Source organism: Balaenoptera acutorostrata, chromosome 4, assembly GCF_949987535.1.
Source record: "Balaenoptera acutorostrata chromosome 4, mBalAcu1.1, whole genome shotgun sequence".
NCBI classification, from domain to species: domain Eukaryota; kingdom Metazoa; phylum Chordata; class Mammalia; order Artiodactyla; family Balaenopteridae; genus Balaenoptera; species Balaenoptera acutorostrata.
In genome coordinates, this window is record NC_080067.1 from 16,172,820 (window position 1) to 16,192,956 (window position 20,137).

Sequence of the window (20,137 nt, forward strand, 5' to 3'; positions counted from 1 at the left end):
ACCAATGACTGAAACCACCCACCCTGGCCAGGCACCATAGTAACCACTTGCATGAGTTAGTTATCTTACAGCAGGAGGTCCTGGTGAGGAACATGGAACTAACAAGCTACCACCAACTGGAAGAATTCAGGAAAGGTCAAAAGGAGATGCCAGTCCATAAGTACTACCAACCTCCCAGAATCCTTCTCACTGGAACTCATCTTGGCTAAGCTATGCACGCACAACCAGGAAAGAACCTGAGTTAGAATGATTGGCCAGAGACAACCTGGAAACTAACCCCATTGCCATAAAACCCAACACTGCAAGCCACGTGGCAGAGCAGTTCTCCTGGTTTCCCTTACCCTGCTGCTCTCTGCCCAGGCGCCCCTTCCCAATAAAGTGTCTTGCTTTGTCAACACGTGTGCCTCCTCGGACAATTCATGTCTGAGTGTGAGACAAGAGCCCACTCTCGGGCCCTGGAAGAAAAGTGAAAGTGAGTTTATTTGGAGGGATACACACTCCATAGGCAGAACGCAGATGTCTTCAGAAAGTGATAGTGGCCCCAGGGCATGGGGTTTTTGGGTTTTATGGGCTAATTTCATAGGCTAATGAGTGGGAGGAATATTCTTGCTATTTCAGTGAAGCGTGGGTATTTCCCAGGTATTCAGCCATTGCTCACTTTTCTGGTCCACGTAAGGGGGAGTGATTTTTAGTATTACAACAGGGGTCCCCAACACCCGGGCCACACAGCAGGAGGTGAGCAGCGGATGAGCCAGCAAATCTTCATCTGCCGCTCCCCATTGTTCGCATTACCACCTGAACCATCCCCCCACCCCACCACCCCCCATCCGTGGAAAAATTGTCTTCCTAGAAACTGGTCCCTGGTGGCAAAAAGGTTGGGGACCACTGTATTACAATATAGGTATAATGAGCTAAAGGTCAATGACCAGACTATTCTTGAAGCCTCCTTGGTTTCAGCCAGTTCCAGCTTGTTTTCATTGCATCCCAACAGCTGTGCCCCTCCTTCATGTTCTAGCTGTTCTGTCCTCCCCTTTCCCTCCTGTCTTTTAACAGGTTTGGACTAGAGTAGTGGTTTGTGTCTTTTTTGGGTGGGAAGTCACGGATATGAACTCTAAAACTCTGAGCTCTACCCTATGAAAGTGTGCTTATGCCATTCCTGAGCATTATGGTGCAGCTTGTGAACCTCTGCACAGTAATATTGTATTAGTCTGCTGGGGCTGCCAAAAGAGAATACCAGAGTGGGTGGCTTGAACAACAAACTTCTCACAATTCTGGAGGCTAGAAGTCTAAGGCTGAGGTGCTGCCATGGGTGGCTTCTGGTAAGGCATCTCCTCCTAACTTGCAGACAGCTGCCTCTGTGTCCCCACATGGTCTGGTCTTTCCTCTCTGCCCATGAACTCCTGGTCTCTCCTCATAAGGCCACCAGTCTTACCAAAGTAGGGCCCCACTCACAGGACCTCATTTAGCCTTAATTACCCCCTTAATGGCCCAAGTTCCAAGTACAGTTTTGTATGGGGTTAAGCTTCAATTCACAAAATTTTTTGGGGGGTCGAGGAAGACACAATTCAGCCCGTAATATAAATACTGAGTATAACTGACTGCTGTGTCTGCACTGAGGGCGCTGCCTCTGTAAGCTCTCTGAGAGAGCACATGCTCTAAGTGGTTTGCTCCTGAAGCCCACACACTACCTTACAGCTAAGGTGTCTTATTTGTTGAATTAATGGTGACAAGATCAGACTAATGAACAAGAAAAATTCATGGAGGAATATAAGATGCTAATTTAAGTGGCACAGATTAAAATACTGTAGTAATTCTAAGGAGAAAATAAGAATAATCAAGGAAAGATTTTTGGTTTTTTTTCCATTTTAAATGAGATACCTACCTATGCTTGGAATTATTTGCATGTTAAGAAGAACTTGCTGGCATTAGGACATTTACAGTGTAAGAGTCAAAGCCTGAGTTGAAATGATTTATGAATGGTGTAGACCGATGTGGAGCCTTAAAATTGTAAACTGTGTGTTGAAGGCCTGAACTGAAAAAATAGTTCATAATCTTGGCAGAAAAGAAAATGGTACATTAGTTAATTTTTTCTGGGATAGAGAAATAGGAGAATAACATTTGTTTTGTCAACAGTGCACTCATCAAGAAGATTTGTAGAGTAACTATTTCAAAGAATTTTTAGGTAGTGAAATTCAGGGAGAAACTTACTGCAAACTGCCAATGAAAGGACCCAGCTAACACAAAATGGCTCTAATAAAACCAGGTCCATGTGTTTTTTTGCTTGGGGGAGGGACAGGAGTACTGTTTATATAACAGTGCTACCTGTTTGGCGGTGTAGGAATTCGTATTGTGAAGGGCAGGGATAACCCCTACTCGATTTAGAGGAAAACCTGATGAAAACTTCAGGGGTTTGATGTCCAGGTTGAGGACTTTAATCCATCACCATTTGAATTTGGCTTTAAAACAATTATTAGGAATTGAACAGTTTACATCAAAATTACAGTCAAACAAAATGAGGTAGCTTTATCATTAGAGAATTGTGGTATACATGTAGTACCTGGTGTTTAGATTTAGATTAATAGAGGCTACTGCAATTTTGTAGTTCTCTTTTTTTCAACCCACTAGAACAATATTCTATATAAACAACATCAGAAACATGACTAGATTCACTTTTCAAGGGTGTTTTACAAATCTTTTATTGCTTCAACAAGAGAATGGATACCAGAATGTTTTTCTTTTTAAAAACTTATTTGAACAACTACTTTGAGTCACTACTTTTATTCTTTATTGTCCTTATTTTCCAAGTTTTGGCGCCCAAACTTGGCAAACATCATGGAGATTTGTATAAACATGCATATACATATATACACACACATTTAAGTTTAAAGCCTCAGTTCCTCATTAAACCTTGTGCTCAGGCTCCTGTTAAAAAGAGGTAAAATGGTGAGAAGCTAAAAATCATGGAAAACATGAATAAATCCCAATTGATAACTTCCTCGTTGTTATGAATTAAAAGACATTTTAAGGCAAAATCTGTCACCTTGCTAAAAATTTCACTAAGCTACAGACTCAGATATTTACAAGAAAATAAATAAACGAAAAGCCCTTTACACATGTCAATATGGTTTAATGACAAGCTAGCTGAGGAGTTGAACTTTGTTATTTTAGGTAACTTTCCATTCAGGAACAGTTAATATTTCAATGATTAAAATTTCAGGTGTTAAAAACTAACCTCAAGCAGGGTCATTGTTACACTGAAGATGAATTCTTCAAGTTCTTGTCTTTAAATTACGATACAAATCCATCACAGTTACATTCAAGCTATTAATTTAAAACACATTTAATGTCTGGTAACTGAGTAAATACAATTACTGTACTCTAGGTCGTTTGATATTATTTTTCTCTGTAGGAGCTTTCCTCTTTTGTGAGAATCCAGGTCCAGGTTCCTTATTATTCTGAAGAAATGAAACAGCTTCTGGTAGACAGTAATTTTCTACTTGAGGAGGGGATTCCTATAAAAGGGGGTAAAAAACCCAACATTATTCATTTTTTTCAGATTTCAAACTTAATTAGGTAATAGATTCCTTTACTCTGCTTTATGACCAAAAAACTTAAACATTTGTCTTTTAAGGTAGCTATTTAGCACTTGTCACCTTCAGTGAACAGATCCTGTGTAACAAAATTTCACCTTTTATCAGAAAAATGAGTTTATAGCTCAGGCAGAGTGGGGCTAGCTCAGATCTTAATGGTTTCATCTGTAAAATATGGATTAAATACAGAATATGGAAAATATGGTAAAATACAGTTAATAGCTATCATTTAACTGTGAGATGTTATGTTTAGTGTAAATTTTTGAAAATCTTTGAGTGGAATGGGATGAATTCCCCTTTTCATTTTTTATGGCTTTTAGTCTGAGGAGAAGCCCCTGTCTGTGTCATGTTCACTGGCTAAAACTCTAACAGAAAACTTTGAAGAACCAGAGGACAGAATGGCAACCACAGCACTAGAAAATGAGGTGGGAAATTCCAGAAAGTTTGGGAGGAGCTCCAAACTCTGTGTTATAAATGCTGACCAAATCCTTGCTTGACCCCTAAATCATGTATGTGCAGAGACTCAAGGTAAGGCTCAAAGAACCCAACTAAGATTTGAGCTGCCACTCACTGTGGAAGGTCAGCCAAGTAAACTGCCTGCTAAACAAATAAAATGTTCCTCTTCAGAAGAACATGACAGGATCTAGTCTCTACAACTGATTTGTAATTTCTAGGATACATCCAAAATTACTATACACGTGAAGAAGCAGAACATGAACTACTCTCAAGAAAAAACAATCACCCCCCAAAATGGAAATACTTAGGTATCAACTTAAGAAGAAAATATATATATACTGAAAATTACAAAATGCCCATGAAAGAAATCAGACAACCTAAATAATTAGAGATAAGCTGTCCTCAGTGACTAAAAGACTTAACATAGTAAAGATGTCAAACACTCAAACTGATCTGTAGGTTTAATGTAACTCCTATCAAAATCATAGCAAGGTATTTTTATAGACAAACAGGCTTAATTTAAAATTTACATATAAAGATACAGGCAAAAAAAAAAAAAAAAAAAAGTACAGGCCCTAGAATAGCAACAACAATTTTGAAAAAGAGGAATAAAGAGGAAGGAATCACTACCTAATATTAGGACTTATTATGTATACAGTAATTAAGAGTCTTGCAGAGGGAAAGACACATAGATTGATGCAACAGAACAGAGAATGCAGAAATAGACCCACACAAAATGCACATCTGAATACTAACCAAGGTGCAAATGCAACTAAATGGAGTATAGTTCTTTTAACAAATGGTGCTGGAGCAACTGGACATTCTGAGGCAGAAAACCCCTCAACCAAACTCCTAACAATTTTGACCTAAACCTTACACCTCTACGTATTATCATAGACATAAAACGTAAAAACTATAAAACCTTTTTTAAAACTTGTTTTGCAAAAATTCCTGTTAAGAGGATAAAGGTAGGGGATCCCTGGTGGTCCAGTGGTTAGGACTCAGTGCTTCCACTACTAGGGGCATGGGTTCAATCCCTGGTTGGGGAACTAAGATCCTGCTAGCTGTGTGGCTAAGCCAAAAAAAAAAAAAAAAAAAAAAAGGATAAAGGTAAATGGATGAATACATAAGCCACAGACTGGGAGAAAATATGTGCAAATACATATCCAACAAAAGACTAGTATCTATTACAAACAACTCTCAAGCGTAAAAAAAACAATTCAATTAAAGTGGACAAAAGACATGAAGAGACATTTCAAGGAAGAGGATATGAACATGGCAAATAAGCACACAAAAAGATGTTCACTTTGATTAGCCATTAGGAAAATGCAAGTTAAAACCACAAGAGAGATCATACACCAAATGAAATGGCTAAATAAAAAATGACAACTAAATGCAGATGAGGATACAAAGAAACTGGATCACTCATACATTGATGGTGAGAATGTAAAATATGCCCACTTTGTAAACACACTCGAGCATTTATCCCAGTGCAATGAAATCTTATATTCACATATGAAGCTGTACATAAACAGAAACAACCCAGATGTCCTCCAATAGGTTAATGATTAACTGTGGTACATCTGTACTACTCAGCAATAAAAGGTAATAAAAGTATTCATTGTTGCATAAAAATGCAACAATCTGGATGAATCTCAAAGGAATTTTACTGACTGAAAAAAGCCAACTGCCAAAGTTTACACACTACTATTAATTCCATTTATTTAAGATTTAAAAAATGAGGGATTCTTGTAGTGATAGAACTGTTCTGTATCTTGACTGTGGTGACAGATACATGAACTTACACATGATAAAACTGCAGAAATCTAAATACACACATATACATGAATAGAAGTAAAACTGGGGAAATCTGAATAAGCTTGGATTGTATCAAGCCAATATCCTGGTTGTAATACTGTACTATAGTTTTTGCAAGATGCTACCCACTAGTGGAACCTGGAGAAAGTGTACATGGAATCTCTCTGTGTTATTTCTTACTACTGCATGTAAATCTACAATTATTTCCAAATAAAAAGTTTAATTAAAAAAAAAGTAACAGAACATCTTGTTCATGACCCAGATGTTGGAAATAGTAGACAATTCCAACATAGCTATCATAACTGTTCTTAATGATATAAAGGAAAATATGCTTGAAGTGAGTGAACAGAGGAAATCTCAGCACAAAAACAGAAACCACAGAAAAGAACCAAAGAGATTTTTAGATATAAACAAATAATACTTTTTAAAAAAATTTATTTTTGGCTGTGTTGGGTCTTCACTGCTGTGCGTGGGCTTTCTCTAGTTGTGGCAAGTGGGAGCTACTCTTCATTTCGGTGCACGGGCTTCTCATTGCAGTGGCTTTCTTGTTGTGGAGCACGGGCTCCAGACATGCAGGCTTCAGTGGTTGTAGCATGTGGGCTCAGTAGTTGCGGCATGCGGGCACTAGAGCACACGGGCTTCAGTAGTTGTGGTGTGTGGGCTCAGTAGTTGCAGCGTGCAGGCTCTAGGGCACACGGGCTTCAGTAGTTGTGGCGCACAGGCTCAGCAGTTGTGGCGTGCGGGCTCTAGAGCACAGGCTCAGATGCTCCGCGGCATGTGGGATCTTCCCAGACCAGGAATTGAACCTGCGTCCCCTGCATTCGCACGCAGATTCTTAACCACAGAGCCACCAGGGAAGTCCAAAAATATAAGACTTAAAGTCTCACTGGATAGGATTAAGAGCAGATGAAAATAACAGAAAAAAATCAGTGAAGTTGGAGATAGAGACATAGGAATTGGGCAATCAGAAGAACACAGAGAAAAATAATTGCAAATAAGTGAATACAGGCTTAAGGGCCTGTGGGACAATATCAAAAGAGTAACATGAGTAACTGAATTCCAAGACAGAAAAGAATGAAGCAGAAAAAATAGCAGAATGAAGAAATAATGCCCCAAATTTCCCAAACTTGGTGAGACACATAAGTTTAAAGAAGCTTTGCGGATACCAATCAGGATTCATACAAAGAAACCACACCTGGAAATATAAATGGTTGAAAATCAAAGATGAAGAGAAAATCCTGAGAACAGCCAGGAGAAAAATGACACATTGCATAAAGGGGAACAATTCAAATTACCATTAACTTCTTATCAGAAACAATGGAGGCCTTAGGACTTCCTCAGCGTCCAGTGGTAAAGAGTCCACCTTCTAATTCAGGGGATGCAGGTTCGATCCCTGGTCAGGGAACTAAGATCCCACATGCCCTGGGGCAACTAAGCCCGTGCACCTCAACGAGAGAGCCCGCATTCCACAAAACTACAGAGCCCAGGCGCTCTGGAGCCCATGTGCCACAACTAGAGAGAGAAAAAAACTCACACCACAACAAGAGAGAAGCCTGTGCGCCACAATGAAGAGTCCATGCCACAAAGATCCTGCATGCCTCAACGAAGATCCCAAGTGCCGCAACTAAGACCCAACGCAGCCAAAATAATATTATTTATTTTAAAAAATAAATATTTTTAAAACAAGTAAAAAGAAAAAGAAACAATGGAGGCCAGGAGAGAATGAAGTCTTTATTAAAGTACCAGAAGAAAAAAAACTCAACCCCAAATTCTATATCCTACCAAAAATCTTCAAGAATAAAGGTAAAATAGACATTTTCAAAAAAAAGAAAAGAAAAGAAAACTAGCATTGGTCCCCATCATATTTGTACTACAAACTAAAGAAAGTTCTTCACGCTGAAGGAAAATGATATCAGATGGAAACTTAGATCTTCAGAAAAAAAAACACTCAAAATGGTATATATTAGGGTAAATATAAAAGACTTTTTTCCCTTTTGATTTCCTTAAAATACATTGGATTGTTTAAAGCAAAACTTACTTAAAGTATAACACTGTACTGTGGGGCTAAAACAGATAGATGGGCCAGACATTAAATATTTTAGTAGTTGCAGATTTCTGTTGTGACTACTCAACTCTGCAGTTGTAGTGCAAAAGCAGCCAAAGAGAATATGCAGAAGTATGAACGTGGCTGGGTTTCAATAAAACTTTATTAATAGAACAGGCAGTGGGCTGGATTTGGCCTGTGGGCTATAGTTTACTGGCCCTTGGTTTGAAGAACAGGGGAAGCAAAGGAATCTATATGGTTCAAGATTTCTGCATTTTATGCAAAGTGGCACAATATTAACTCTAGGAAGATTATGAAAAATTAAGGAAGTATATTGTAATCTGTAGAGCAAAACACCCCCGCCCCTCCAAAAAAAAGCAGAGAAGTTTTTGCTTTAAAAAGACAATGGAGGGTCTTCCCTGGTGGCACAGTGGTTGAGAATCTGCCTGCCAATGCAGGGGACATGGGTTCGAGCCCTGGGCAGGGAAGATCCCACATGTAGTGGAGCAACTAAGCCCATGCGCCACAACTACTGAGCCTGTCCTCTAGAGCCTGTGAGCCACAACTACTGAGCCTGTGTGCTGCAACTACTGAAGGCTGTGCACCTAGAGCCCATGCTCTGCAGCAAGAGAAGCCACAGCAATGAGAAGCCCACGCACTGCAACGAAGAGTAGCTCCTGCTCTCCACAACTAGAGAAAGCCCACGAGCAGCAACGAAGACCCGACACAGCCAAAAATAAATAAAATAAATACATTAAAAAAAAAAAAAAAGAGACAATGGAGGGGACTTCCCTGGTGGTCCAGTGGTTAAGACTCCACACTCCCAATGCAGGGGGCCTGGGTTTGATCCCTGGTCAGGGAACTAGATCCCACGTGCAGCAACTAAAGATCTTGCAAGCCGCAACAAAGATCCTGCACACGGCAACGAAGATCCCCCATGCCACAACACAGCCAAATAAATAATAAATATTTTTTAAAAAAGACAATGGATGAAATGGAATTCTAAAAAATACTAAATATCAAAAAAAGCAAGAAGAGAAGAACTGAGGAACAAAGAACTGAAGGGACAAACCAAAAACAAATGGCAAAAAAAAAAAATACAGTATCAGTAATTACATCATGGACTAAACATTCCAGAGAATAAAAAGCAAGGCCCAACTATATCCTGTTTACAAAAAAGCCGTTTTAAATATAAAGACACAAATAATTTAAAAATTAAAAAAAGAGAAATTAAATACCTGGGAAAAAATTTAACCAAGGAGGTAAAGCATCTGTAAACTGAAAACTGTAAGACACTGATGAAAGAAATTGAAAAAGATACAAATAAATGAAAAGATAATCTGTGCTCATGGACTGGAAGAATATTGTTAAAATATCCTTACTACCCAAAGCAATCTACAGATTCAATGCAATCCCTATCAAAATTCCAACGGCATTTTTCAGAGAAACAGAACAAACAAACCTAAAATTTGTATGGAACCACAAAATATCTCAAATAGCCAAAGCAATGTTGAGAAAGAACAACAAAGATGGAAGCAACATGCGCCCTGATTTCAAACTATATTACAAAGCTACAGTAATCAAAATAATATGGTATTGGCACAAAAATAGATCAATGGAACAGACTAGAGAGCCCAGAAGTAAACATATGCATACATGATCAATTAATTTACGACAAAGGTGCCAAGAATATACAATAGGGAAAAGACGGTCTTTTTGATAAATAGTGTTGGGAAAACGGAACCCCCACATGCAAGAGAATGAAACTCGACCACTATCTTACATCATACACAAAAATAAACCCAAAATGGATTAAAGACTTGAACATAAGACCTGAAACCATAAAACTCCTAGAAAAAAACATAGGCAGCAAGCTCCTTGACACTGGTTTTGGTGATAGTTTTTTGGATTTGACACCAAAAGCAGAGGTAACAAAAGCAAAAATTAACAAGTGAAACTATATCAAACCAAAAAACTTCTGCACAGTGAAGGAAACCATCAACGAAATGAAAAGGAAACTTATCAAATGGGAGAAAATATTTGCAAATTATATATCTCATAAGGGGTTAATATCCAAAATATATAGAGAACTCATACAACTCAACAGCAAAAAAAAAATCTGATTAAAAAATGGGCAGTGGGCTTCCCTGGTGGCGCAGTGGTTGAGAATCTGCCTGCTAATGCAGGGGACACGGGTTCGAGCCCTGGTCTGGGAAGATCCCACATGCCACGGAGCAGCTGGGCCCGTGAGCCACAACTACTGAGCCTGCGCGTCTGGAGCCTGTGCCCCGCAACGGGAGGGGCCGCGATAGTGAAAGGCCCGCGCACCGTGATGAAGAGCGGTCCCCGCACCGCGATGAAGAGTGGCCCCCACTTGCCACAACTAGAGAAAGCCCTCGCACGAACCGAAGACCCAACACAGCCAAAAAAAAAAATAAATAAATAAATAAAGTAGCTATAAAAAAAAAAAATTTAAAAAAAAAAAAATGGGCAGAGGATCTGAATAGACATTTTTCCCAAGAAGACATACAGAAGGCCAACAGGTACATGAAATGGTGCTCAACACCACTAATCAACAGAGAAATGCAAATCAAAACCACAATGAGATACCACCTCACATCCGTTAGGATAACTAACATAAAAAAGACAAGAGATAACACATGTTGGCAAGGATGCAGAGAAAATGGAACCTTTGTGTGCCATTGGTGGGAATGTAAATGGTGCAGCCACTCTGGAAAACAGTATGGAGGTTCCACAAAAAATTAAATACAGAAACACTATATGGTCCAACAATTCCACTTCTGGGTACTTATCCAAAGGAAACAAAAACACTAACTCGAAGATATCTAATAGCCAAGGCATGAGTGTCCAGCAATGAATGAATGGATAAGAAAAACTGGTATGTATACACACACACACACAAAATGGAATATTTTTCAGCCATTAAAGAGGAAATCCTGCCAATTGTGCCAACATGGATAGACCTTGAGGGCATTATGCTAAGCAAAAAAAGTCAGACAGAGAAATACGAATACTGTATGATCTCTTATAAGTGGAATCTAAAAAACACAAACCCCTCAATACTCAACAGATACAGAGAACAGACTGGTGGTTGCTTGACAGAGGCAGGGGGGTGAGGGGTGGGCAAAATGGATAAAGGTGGTCAAGAGGTACAAATTTGTTATAAAATAAATAAGCTGTGGGAATATAATACACAGCATAATGGTTATAGTTAATATTACTGTATGGTATACTTGAAAGTTGTTGAGACTCCATTTTGGAAGTTCTCATCACAAGATTAAAGAAAATTGTAATTATGTGTTGTGATGGATGTTAACTAGACTTACTGTGTAGATCATTTCATAAAATATACATATACTGAATCATTCATTATTTTGTACACCTGAAACTAATGTTATATGCCAATTGTATCTCAATTAAAAAAAAAAAAAAAAAAGGTGGCCAGACTCATTATTTAGGCAGATCAGAAGACTCCTCTTTGGATAAAAATGAAACAATTCAAGAAGCACATAAAGTTATGAATCTAAGAGAGGTGTCCAATAACTAGTTCACCCACACCATCTCACCCAGCTCAAAATGGACAAGACCCAACTGTGCTCAGTACTTCTAATCAGTTTTTTACCCCCTATTTTTTTTTTAAAGTGATTTTTAAAAAAATTATTTATTTTTATGTTTGGCTGTGTTGGGTCTTCATTGCTGTGTGCAGGCTTTCTCTAGTTGCGGCAAGTGGGGGCTACTCTTCGTTGCGGTGTGCGGGCTTCTCATTGCAGTGGCTTCTCTTGTTGTGGAGCACAGGCTCTAGGTGCACAGGCTTCAGTAGTTGTGGCACACGGGCTTAGTTGTTCTGCAGCATGTGGGATCTTCCCGGACCAGGGCTCGAACCTGTGTCCCCTGCACTGTCAGGCGGGTTCTTGACCACTGCGCCCCCAGGGAAGTCCCTACCCCCTACTCTTAATCATGGACAGAAAACCAAGAATTACTAGATATCTGATAAATTCTTCTAACATGGAAGATAAAAACCCAGAAAAAGGGAAAAATACACCTTGGTGGAAGTAGAAACTATGCAGAGATAAGAAAACTTAAAAAAATACATCAATAAATCCTCTGAGAGCTCACAGAAGGTATTAATCGATGAAACAAGAAAACATTAAAACAATAAAATGTAAATTCAAAAAATGAAAACACGTCTAAAACATGATAGCAAAATGAAGTTGATAGAATATTGAACTGCAAGAATCTCTCAAAAAGATAAAAATAAGTGAAAAATAATAAAATCTAATATACAAATAGCAGAAGTACAGAAGGAGAGAAGAGAAAGTGGAAAAAAAACCCCTCATCATTGAAATCATTCAAGATTTCCCAGAACTCAAAGATAGAAGTTACCAGACCAGAAAGGGCCCAAGTGCCCAGCATAATATAAACAGATCCTGAGAGTGTATCATTTTGAAATTTCATAGAACTGGGGCAAAAAGAACTTCCTAACTAGATTACAGTTACATATAAAGGATTAAGAATCAGATGGCTTTAGGCTGCTCAACGGCAATACTAGAAGCAAGGAGACAAACAATCAAAAGTCTGAGAAAGCAGTTTCCAACCTAGAATTTGATGTCCAGCCAAACTATCAGTCTAATAGGAATGAGCATAGAGAAAAGAATTTCCACACATAGAAAGTCTCAATTTACCTTCCATGTGTTCCCTCTCAAGAAGTTACGAGAAGAGACCTCCATCACAATGAGACAGCAGATCAGGATGACATGCGATTCAGAAACAGGAGATTCAACAGAAAAGTGACAAATGGTGGTGAATGGAGCTCCTGGGATGATGGCAGTGTACAGAAGTAGACAGAGGGTGACAACCAGACTGCAGCAATGTGACTGAAGACATGCTGAAGGCTGTCATCACCAAGATCCCTGCAGCCACCACACCTAGTTTCTAAGCTGAAGTCAGAACACTGTGGTGAGCCTATCTCAGAGTCCTATCTGTGCTTGGCTTATCTTGGCCATGAACTTGACATGACGCTGCTGCTCTCCCCTCCTTAGCCTGCTGCTTCACGCTATAGAAGTGTTCTGTTTTGACCTCCTCCTGAGAGCTAGAGATAGGCAATAATGAGCTCAGATGCAGAAATACAGAGCAGCTCACTCCCCCAAGGTGTTTCTCCAGACATCTAGTATTTGACACACATTACAACCCTGAGAAAGGCAGGGATATGAACAACCGGGAAGGAGCAACAGTGAGCTCCTATGGGACTAGCAATCTTCTATTTCTTATCCTGGGCACCTGAATGACATTTTGCTATTCTTTAACCAGGACATATTTTCTATACACTCTTTTTTATGTAAAAAGAAAAAATACCCCAAAATTATAGCACATGTACAAACACTTAACACAGCACAAGTTTAAGCAATTAATCTATGTTGGGTCCCATCTTAGATGGCAGCTGTATCCCTGAAACAACCAGGAATTTCTGGAGGGATGAGGTATGGGAGGTTCTCTACATTCCCCCAATCCCTGCCCTTTTCCCAGTGGGTAATATTTTAAAACCTCATGTCTCAACAAATAGAGATTTTTAAAAAGTTATTTAGATTTTCAAGGAGAGCTAGTACTGGTTTACTAAGTCCTAATCAATACACCCCACTGCTTTATGACAGAGGCTTTGTATGCATGTTTCAGGCACTCCTATTAAAAGCTGACCAACTTCCAAACACAAGCAGCAACAACCACAAAGCAGGTTAGTTTTGGTTTCCCCCTATTTCTACACTAATCTGTTTGAAATCCTTTGTTGTAAGACATTTACAATCATGTGTCATACCTTGCTGATTCCTGATGGCATTTTAGGCACTCTGGTGTCAAGAAGATTTTTCTTTGCCCATTCAAATCACCCAACATAGGCCAATTCTGAACAGGAGTATAGTGAGCCCTCCATGTAGTAAGTGCTTCATTTCCCTTACTGTCTAACACAGGTATTTACAGCGTATCAAAACAAAAGGTCAAGAAAATTTAAAAAGGACCCTTGGATAAATGTTTCTCCTTGGACTCCTGGAATCAATTTCTGCTTTCTTTATATTCCAACATTTTAGAGGGCGCTTTTAGAGGTACCCAGATTTTTATACCCGTTTCATATTTAACTTCTAGGCTAAATGTTTACATAGGTTTTCATTATTTTAAAAAATAGACTGAAACTGAAAGGGGTTGAATGGGGGAGACTAACAAGAGATTAACATTCTATGAATAACAAGCCAAGGGTTTTGCTGTGTAGTTATGTCTCTATGCATGTAAGCACATTTCTGGTGGCAAGGAGGTCAAGGACAGGATCTTACAAACCTGCATAAGAAAATCAGCAATGTATTCCGTTTTCAAGCAGTACACATTCTGGGCAGCAGCTTCTGCTATATTAACTCCCAAGTCATCTGGTTTTAGTTTATTAAAGTCAGAAAAGAGATGTGTAGCTTCTTTAAATAAAGATACAGAATGACCAGGTAGCACCTAAGGAAAAAACAAAAAGCATCACAATCTATCAGTGTTTCAAAGTAGTTCAACTGTATAATCCACACATAAAGGATTACCATCTCACAAAGCACAGAAAATCAAGAATTGATCACAGCAACCTTGTCAATACAAACCTTTGCTCCTCCTGACTGAAGAAGACGTTTGAATCCTGCTTCTCGGGACTGATCGACATGTAAAATAACCTTCCATCCACTAAATGCCCCCTACAAATAAAAAAATAATCAGTGTTGAAATTATTTGGAAAAATAAATGACAAAATAATACAAAAAATACATTATTTTCTCTGCAGACTTAGTTTTATGCCAATGAGTAATCTTATAACCTTTACTTCTGATGAACACACTGATAACTATCTTGGTCAGAATACTCTGAAACACACAGCCACGGTGTCTGGCACACAGTAGGCCATCAATAAATACTTGAAGAATGAAGGAAAATGATTTAATGATTAGGTAACATTAAAACAAAGCAACTTGACATTTGTTTAGTCTTTTCTACTATTTTTTTCTTACAACTAATCAAAGGTAGAGCCTAAAGCACAGCTTCTTAGATTAGATGTAGCCTCCAGTTAATATTTCTCTTGAAAATGTTTACAAATTTGAAACATAAAATATTTAAGTACAGAATTAACAATTAACAGAAGCCAGTGGAATTACTTTAAAAGAAAGGGAATCAAGGCTAACAGGGACTTGGAGACAGCAGAGAACTCAGAATATAACACAAAAGATGATATAACTCGGGTTCTTAACCTTTTTGTGAGCCACGGACCCATTTGGAAGTCTAGTAAAACCTATGGATCTGTTCTCTAAATAACTTTTAAAAAAATAACAGCTTTATTGAGATGTAATTTCCATACCATATGAATGTTTTTTAAATGTCCAAAATAAAATACAAAGTATTACAAAAGAAACCATTTTATTGAAAAGTATCAAAATATTTCAAAATTTGTGACATAATAATAGATGTGCTTCTATATTAAACCCATTATAGGGTTGAAAATACGGTTTAGTCAAAAATGCATTTAGGGACTTCCCTGGTGGTCCAGTGGTAAAGAATCTGTCTTCCAATGAAGGGGATGCAGGTTCGATCCCTGGTCAGGTCCCAGGGATCCCACATGCCACGGGGCAACTAAGCCTGTGTGCCACAACTACTGAGCTCACATGCCTCAACGAGAGAGCCTGCGTGCTGCAAACTACAGAGCCCACATGCTCTGGAACTCACGCACCACAACTAGAGAGCCCATGCGCCCTGGAGCCTGCGTGCCACAACTAGAGAGAAGCCCGCACGCCAACGAAGAGCCCATGCACTGCAATGAAAGATCCCGCGTGCCTCAACGAAGATCTCATGTGCCACAACTAAGATCCAACACAGCCAAAAAAAAAAAAAAAGCATTTAAATACACCTAACCTACCGAACATCATAGCTTACCAGCCCAGCCTACCTTAAATATGCTCATAACACTTACATTAGTCTGTGGTTGGGCAAAATCATCTAACACAAAGCCAATTTTATAATAAAGTGGTTGACTAGCTCAAGTAATTTATTGAATACTGTACTGAAAGTGAAAAACAGAATGGTTTTAAGTGTATCGGTTGTTTACCCCCATGATCACGTGGCTCACTGGGAGCTGTGGCTGCTGCCGCCGCCCAGTATCACCAGAGAATACTGTACTGCATAATGCTAGCCTGAGAAAAGACCAACATTCAAAATTTGAACTATGGTTTTTACTGAATGTGTATCACTTTTGCACCATCATAAAGTCGAACCATGACAAGTTGGGGAGGTCTGTATGTACTATTTTAAAGTTGTGACAAACATAAACAGTATTTCAAGTTGCAATCATAATGCAAGCAAAAATATCTGATTCCTGTGGGGCAAAATCATAGTACTGTTAATAGTGTTGCAATTTGTTGCCTAGACTTACAATGAAGGAAATGTTAACTTTCAATTAGAGGTTAGTAAAAATAAGGATGTTTTTCTTCCCCCATCCAAAGTGTATAGCCTTCCTGGATCCCAATGTTCATTGTAGCACTATTTACAATAGCCAGGACATGGAAGCAACCTAAATGTCCACCAACAGAGGAATGGATAAAGAAGATGTGGTACATATATACAATGGAATATTACTCAGCCATATAAAGGAACAAAACTGGGTCATTTGTAGAGACGTGGATGGACCAAGAGGCTGTCACAGAGTGAAGTCAGAAAGAGAAAAACAAATACCGTATATTAACGCATATATGTGGAACGTAGAAAAATGGTATAGATGAACTTATTTGCAAAGCAGAAAGAGAGACACAGATGTGGAGAATAAACGTATGGATACCAAGGGGGGAAGGGAGGGGGTGGGATGGATTGGGAGATTGGGATTGACATATATACACTACTATGTATAAAATAGATAACTAATGAGAACAGAATGTATAGCACAGGGAACTCTTAGGGCTCTGTGGTGACCTAAATGGGAAGGAAATCCAAGGAAGAGGGGATATATGTATACACGTGGCTGATTCACTTTGCTGTACAGCAGAAACTAACACAACATTATAAAGTAACTATACTCCAATAAAAGACAAAACAAAACAAAAACAAAGTGTATATAGCCTTCCTGAATTTGATCTATAAAACTCCTTTGGGAGAGTGTGTGGACCCCAAGTTGAGAAGCCCTGAAGCTGGATGCTAGAAAGACTCTTTGGAAGAAATACAGTATGGGTCACATTTTACACATATAAATGATTTTTAAGAGAGCTATCAACATTATATATATCTTACTGTTGATCACAATTAGAAGAATTAGGAATCAACACTAAGCTCAATTTAGAATGTCCAAATTAAGTATATCAATCAAGGGATAAAAGACAAACAGAATTATTCTTATTTTGTCAAGCACATTCTCTGAAAAAAAAAATCTGGACTAGTCATGACATCGAATGCCATTTATACTACGTACATAATTATATACGTTAATACCTCAATAATGCCTGATTCTTGTCTTTGCTGGATTTTCTTCCTCCATCTCATTGCTGCAAGTGCTAGTTTTCGTTGCTGTACACTGATTCCAGTCAAAACATCAAGTATGGAACTACTTCCCCATTCATAGTCTTCTTCCTAGAGAATTAGTCCAACAAACTTTTGAGTTCCTAGAATATGTCCTCAAAGAATCCACAATCTAATAAGAGTTACAAACTATACATTCCATTCCTCTAAATACAGAGGATACTAAGTAAGCATCAGTTTATGAGCATGGAGGAAATGTAGATTAATTTGGCTTCATATGAAAGTCAAGTACATCTGGCTTTTAATTAGAAATCAGAAGAATATTGCATACATTTCTAAGAAACAGATAACTATACCTTAGCAATTGGTAATAGATTATTGGGCTTCACCTACTGTAAGATGAACTTCACAGAAGGACATGGTCTCAGAGGAGGTATGTATTAACAGCTTGATTACCTGTCTACACAGGCAAGATCCCTGAATGATCTTGATGGAAAACTTCAAAAAGTACATGACAGATATTACTGCGATGGTCAGTTAGGAATCAAAATATTTCAAATAATTAGCTTAATATTTTATGTGCTGGAATCAGTTATTACGACCTTTACTCTTAAAGAAAAACAACCCTTCACATGAATTTGCATACACACCAGCATGAAGCGCCCAGCAGTCCTGCAAGCTTCAAGGTAGGAGCGATGGAGCACCCACTTCCCAGCTGCCACTGAAGCTAAATACTTCTCGTTTCGAAGTGGATGTCCCACAACAATGTGTGTACAGTTGGGATCAAAGCACTGCTTCTCAATCACTAATCCACCTTGATTAGAAAAAAATAGGTCCTTTATTGATTCTTAACTTTTCCTGAGGGAAAATGTACCTCAACTATGCAGAGGAATTATTTATAAACAAAATGCACCAATAAACAAAACCCCTAACATACTTTACATATATTTTTTTATAAAATAATGTTTATTATGAAAATTTAAAATCCAACAGTAGATGAAACAGTAAAATGAACTGCCATACACTGGCTACCTAGGGTCTAAAATTATCAAAATTTCACTATCCTTACTTCAAACTACCCTCTTTTTTTGCTTAACAATTTTAAAGCAAATACCAGATATCATTTTAATCTATCCCTATGTATTCAGTATGCATCTCTAAAATACATGGAAATTTTCTCATACAGCTATAATGCCATTATCAGATCTAATATAATTAACAAAAATTCTTTGCTATCTCAATACTAAATCCTTGTTCAAAGGGGGAATCTACAGACTAAAAGCAGAAGTAAAAATTTTTCTTCTGCTTTTAGTGGAAATAAGGTCAGTAGACCAACACAGAAGCTTGGGAGGAAAACACTAGGTAAATAGAGATGAAGAAGGTGGGAGCTGAACCCTTTTTTCAGATATGTATTATGAAGTCTGACTTTGAGGACAGAAGAAGGCATAAGTAAATGTAAGCTTATGTAAAGCATGGCTTTTGACTACACTTTAGAGGTTAGGCAGTGGTATCAAGAACTTTCTAAGATTTCAACAAAACAATGGAGCTCCACTCATGCTTTACAGATGACTCTAATAATAATAGCAACAAGACTTTTTGAGCACTTACTATATACATGTCAGGGACTGTTGAACGTTGAAAGTTTTAACTCATTTAATCCTCACAACTCTATGAATGTACTATTATTATGTGCAATTTACACATGAGGACACAAGTACAGAGTGACTCACCCAGAATCACAGTGACAAAAGAACAATAGGTAAAGATTCCATTATTAATATCAATATCTAACTCTACATAACAAATTTAGTCTGTGACCAACAGAATAAATAGTTCTCCACATCCTTAAAAGGATAGCACTAATGACATTTAATCTTTTCTTGATGATTCAGGGCCACTATTAAAAACAACCATTATTTCTTAATGTTTTCTCTAGGTCAAGCTGTCATATTAAGTTCTTTCCAGTAATGTTCTTAATTCTATAGGGCTGCTTTGTTCAATACAGTAGCCACTAGCCACATGTGGCTACTGAGCACCTGAAGCACAGCCAGTCCAAGTTGAGATGTGCTGTGCGTGTAAAATATATACCAGATTTCAAAGACTTAGTAAGAAAAAAAGGTAAATTATCTCACTGATATTTTATACTAATTACACATTGAATATAATATTTTGCATATACTAGGTTAAATAAAATATATATTTAAAATTAATTTCACCTCTTTCTTTCTACTCTTTAAAATGTAGCTCCTAGAAAGTTTACCTTTCTAGTATGCTGCTTTCAGAATGGTGTCAGATGGAGAGCCTGACAACTAGTGGAATAAGAATGTCACATGAGGAGGAGCTCCTGTCTGGATGTCACTGTACCTTCAACTTCATAAAAATGTAGTTTTAATCATATTTTAAGTCTATAATTCCATTGATTTTGTCCAAGGTTTCAACAATGAACAAACGCTCAAAGCAGCACAAGATTCTTAAACCTTAATGGTTGGTTTCAATTTAAATCTTTAAATATTTAAATCCTATGACCCAGTGACTTTAGATTTAGATTAGAGCTTTATAAAATCAAAGTTCTACTGGTGACTCAGTGTATGGCCTGAGGCAAGTTACCCATCTTTTTAATCTCAATTTCTACAGCTTACAAATGATATCAATAATTAGCTACATTTGACTTCCAAATAAAGTTACCATATGGGACATTTTTGAC

General features: G+C 38.0%; 1 protein-coding gene across 4 annotated transcripts in view; it reads right to left on the bottom strand.

Annotated features, from left to right (window-relative positions):
• Positions 1 to 2,670: 2,670 nt before the first annotated feature.
• Positions 2,671 to 20,137, bottom strand: part of TOPBP1 (DNA topoisomerase II binding protein 1) — a 69,199-nt gene continuing 51,732 nt past the window's right edge. For all 4 annotated transcript variants that reach the window (XM_057544985.1, XM_007180913.3, XM_057544987.1 and 1 more), the window contains 5 exons: positions 18,084 to 18,247; positions 17,407 to 17,544; positions 14,550 to 14,639; positions 14,251 to 14,412; positions 2,671 to 3,512 (listed from right to left, as the gene is read on the bottom strand). In XM_057544985.1, coding sequence (XP_057400968.1) covers positions 3,369 to 3,512; positions 14,251 to 14,412; positions 14,550 to 14,639; positions 17,407 to 17,544; positions 18,084 to 18,247 — 698 coding nt within the window. In that variant the 3' untranslated portion in view covers positions 2,671 to 3,368. The remainder of the gene's footprint in view (positions 3,513 to 14,250; positions 14,413 to 14,549; positions 14,640 to 17,406; positions 17,545 to 18,083; positions 18,248 to 20,137) is intronic.